This window comes from Mastomys coucha, unplaced genomic scaffold (genome assembly GCF_008632895.1).
Source record: "Mastomys coucha isolate ucsf_1 unplaced genomic scaffold, UCSF_Mcou_1 pScaffold13, whole genome shotgun sequence".
Taxonomy (NCBI): Eukaryota; Metazoa; Chordata; class Mammalia; order Rodentia; family Muridae; genus Mastomys; species Mastomys coucha.
Window position 1 is genome coordinate 30,402,437 of NW_022196895.1, and position 4,193 is coordinate 30,406,629.

General features: G+C 39.5%; 1 protein-coding gene across 10 annotated transcripts in view; it reads right to left on the reverse strand.

Moving 5' to 3' along the window:
* Fam13b (family with sequence similarity 13 member B) overlaps positions 1 to 4,193 on the reverse strand; it is a 75,381-nt gene that overhangs the window by 23,238 nt on the left and 47,950 nt on the right. For all 10 annotated transcript variants that reach the window (XM_031365303.1, XM_031365296.1, XM_031365297.1 and 7 more), the window contains one exon: positions 1,282 to 1,346. In XM_031365303.1, the coding sequence (XP_031221163.1) occupies positions 1,282 to 1,346 (65 nt within the window). The remainder of the gene's footprint in view (positions 1 to 1,281; positions 1,347 to 4,193) is intronic.

A 4,193-nucleotide genomic window follows, 5' to 3' on the forward strand; every position in this document is an offset into this window, starting at 1 on the left:
CTGGAACTAGCTCTGTAAACCAGGCTGCACTCTTTCCTACCTACCCCTGCCTCACAAGTGCTGGGGCTAAAGGTGTGCACCACCACTGCCAGGCTTCTTCAACATCTTTTATTTAGTCTGGGAGCAAATGGTAGTAGGATAAGTTACTGAATCACTCTCAAAGACTTACTCTGAAAGACATAACTATCTAAATCTGAAAAACATGAGTATTAACCATGCAAAATGCAATCCACCTAGACAAAGTACTCTAGATCTACAACAAGTTTGCTAACCTAGACACAAGTTGAAGAGCAAAGAGTTTTCCAAAAAGACTGGGTCCTCACTAAATAGATACGTATTGCTCTACCATATCCCGATGCCATCTTTCTGGGGATGCCTGTTAATCTTATATCTTCAGCCCATAGCTCCAAAACTCCCTGGGCTGGAAGAAGATCAGTTCTGCCTCCTGAAAGGAAGCACAAGGAACTGCTGTAAGCAGGAAGAGTGTGGACCTTCAGAGTATGAGGACACTCCAGAGACACGGCTCCAAAGAATTTACTTACCCTCCAACAACAGGTTTCTACTCAAAAGCCAACAGCATTAAAACATTACCTGACCAATAGGCTACCAGAAAACCAGAAATGTAGTACAGAGCCCTCATAACCTTTGCTAAGACTATAAAGATATACACCTTGGCAGCTTCTGAGAGAAGGATGCAAAGGGTAACAAGACCCAAGTGGCTGAAAAAACTTCTATCCACTGACTAAAACACCCTTTCCTCAAAGGGACTGTATCCGAGGAAATGCTACATTTGGTGGATCTCATTGTCTCAGACACTCTAGCATGGATGGGGTGAACAAACACCAAGTACAAAGATTATCCATGGACACAGTGAGGAGTAGTAGGAACCAAAAATATCCCACTTACCTATAGAAGCAAGTATTTTATAAAGTTTTGATTGGCTGGCCATAGTTCCCAGACAATCAATTAACTCACTAATGGGTCTGTTTAGAGTATCAAATTCTAATTGTTCTATAAGTCAAAGTTTTTGTTAGCTCTAAAAAAGCTGTATTCTCTCTGAAGATGTTTATAACTAACGTTTGTCTGTGGCTAGGAAACTCTAAATACTTGTGGCTACTAATATATCTATATCTACCATTAAAGTTAAAGAAGCCTGATTTCTTTTTTACCAAACTGTGTCTTACATTGTACATATGAACCCAAAACTTTCAACCAAAAATCTATGAAAAGGTTGTTCCAATTCTCAAAACAGTTTATCAGCAACAACAAAGAAAGGCTTACCTCTCAGGACAGCCATCTTCACTATCCCCGTGGTCACTACAAGGCTCTAACAGTATACCTACAGACTGACAAAAGAATACCACCACTGTTTATCAGCTCCCAACACTCATGTGCCAGAGAAAGGTGCAATCTAGATTAGGGCATTAGAGCAGTTCTTCTACACAAGGTTTATCCTCCCTCGAAATCTGAAACATATTAAGTATTTGCGGGGACAGTGGCTTTTCGCTCTCCTTGTAAGTAATAATCACTAGCAGTGGGAGTGCATATCTTTAATCACAGCACATGGGAGGCAGAGGCAGACAGAATTCTGCCTGGGGCTAGCCCCGACAGGGTGTTTCTTCTTTCTGGCTGGTTCTTCAGAAGGCAGCAGAAGGGGAAGAGCTTAGGCGGGGGGTTAAGATTTTTGTCTTACGAGAAATTTAGGGTTGCTGTATAATATAAAAAGTTTGCTTATCTAAGTGTAAGTTACTATGCTATTGTAGCTGACCTGCCTTCTGTGATCCTCTGAGGCCAGAAACTGAAGTTTCTGGCATTTTAGCACCTCATCCTAAAACAGCAGGAGATTAAGAAAAGGACTGATTGCTAGAGCCTTTTCCCTATTGTCCAGATGCCTCTTGCTTGTCAGGCTAGGGGGAAGTTTGGAGCAATAAAATTCTATTGAACCAGGAGAAGAGAATAACACTCACAGAAGGAAAAACTTTTACGTAAGTAAATATGCATAATCTCACATACAGATTCATTCATGCTCATTTATTCATTTATACATTTCCATTCATACCCAACTGGGCCCAGCTTGCATGCATTCTCACAATTACATACTTACACACACACATGCATACATTCTCACAATCACATACTTATACATACATCCATACTTACATATGCATATGGAGCAAAAGACCAAGCACTGGTGCAGAAAGAATTCACTCATTCTGGATGAAAAATGGAGCTCCAATCTTTATTACATAGAGAAAGAAAAGGCTTCTACCCTTTCAATGCTAAATGAATTAAACCCATGTTTGTAAGAAAAAAAGCTTTGTTTCTTTTAATAAGACTAAGCCTGCCTTGTCTGCATTCTGCACACTGCTCTTAGTATTTTATGTTACCTATAGTCTCTAAGTTATTCCACTCTGCATTCTCCTTCTAGTCTAAAAGGTGTTCTGTCTAAAAACTTCTGCTCAGCTCAGTTCCTCTCTCAGCTCAGTTCTTCTCAGCTCTGTTCCTCTCACCTGAGTCCTGACTCTTCAGTTCTGACTCTTCTCTTTGTCCTCAGCCCTTAAGCATCTTTCAAAATACATGATCACATGTTAAAAAGTTCATCAAAAGTTCACACAAAAAAATCAAATCATAAATTGAAATAGAAGTTTAAAACAGAGAATGTTTACATGCATATTCATTAGGAGTAATTATCTAGCTAAACATCCATCACCTGTCTCAGCTCCACAGGTTCACTGAAGGTTTAAAATCATAACTAAGTTATAGGTAAAGTTTTGTATAGATAAACCCAGTCAGTATTTTACCTTCTGTCCTACCACCTATAATAAATCATTAGTCCCCTTTTTATGACCTTTGATTAATTGTTTTACAACCTCTTGGAATGTGCTCTGAGTAGGAGAAAGTGTGGTTACCTACTAAAGAGCAATTAACTGCTGACACTTGGGAGACTGGCAAAGTTCTCATCGCAGTTTTGACTATCAGAAAAAGTACCTAATAGCAGTCCCACTATAAATGAGCTTAATAATCTTAGGAATTCTTATAGGATCATCATAAAGTCTTAAGTCTTCTATTTATCTATATAGCATCACTATAAAACAGTACAACTTCGTGGATCTGCAGAGATCTGCTCCAAAGGGGTGTGCTACTACTTAGTGATTATTATATATGTGTATACATATTATATATGTGTATACATATTATATATGTGTATACATATATGTGTATACATATGTATACACATATATAATAACAGGAAAAGCATATTAATACCAGGAATCTTTCCTAAAAGTAGTCCCTTACAGCCTTGCTTAATAATCTGCACCTGTCGCAGATTATATAATAATCCAAAGCAAGCCATTTCAGGATGATCACCTGCTAGTTATTAGCTTGTCCTATTATGGCTCCTGACAGAATTCTGTGAATTCAAGGCCAGCCTGGTCTACAGAGTGAGTTCCAGAACAGCCAAGGCTACAACAGAAAAACCTTGCACTTGGGGGGGGGGGGGGGGGGGGGATTCTCTCCTTTAAAAATTATAGTTCTGAGCTATGGGTATGGTCCAGTGGTAGAACAACTGCCTAACATAGAAAAGGCTCTGGCTTGTGTACATTTAAAATAACTTCATGGAGGGGCCTGGGAGGGCACTTGAGCCTCAGAGGGCACTTGAGCCTCAGAAGCACAGAACAATCTACTTTTCAATAAGTTTACTAATACTACCTCTGACAAGAAAGCCAAGTTTGGTGGCACATGCCTGTAATCTCAGCATTCAAGAGGCAGAGGCAATTAGACTCATCCTAAGCTCATCCTAAGCTATAGACCAGCCTAAGCTATATGAATGAACAAAAGAAAAAAACTCCCAAATATAATACAAATCCTTTAAAAATTACTACAAAGTATATAAACATTTTCACATCTTTTATAATCTTTAAAATCAATAAAAACTTCAATTCTTATTTTTTAATTCATTATTAGTATGCATTTGCATGTGTACAGATCAGAGGACAACTTTGTGGAACTGGCTCTCCCCCTCCTCTGTGGGATCTCCCTAGAGCCCAAACTTGTGTGGCATGGACTTCTATCCACTGATCCCTCTTGCCAACCCTCTTAGGCTCTTTAGAAAGCTACATTTCCGCCAGGCGGCTGTGGTGCACGCCTTTAATCCCAGCACCTGGGAGGCAGAGGCAGGCAGATTTCTGAGT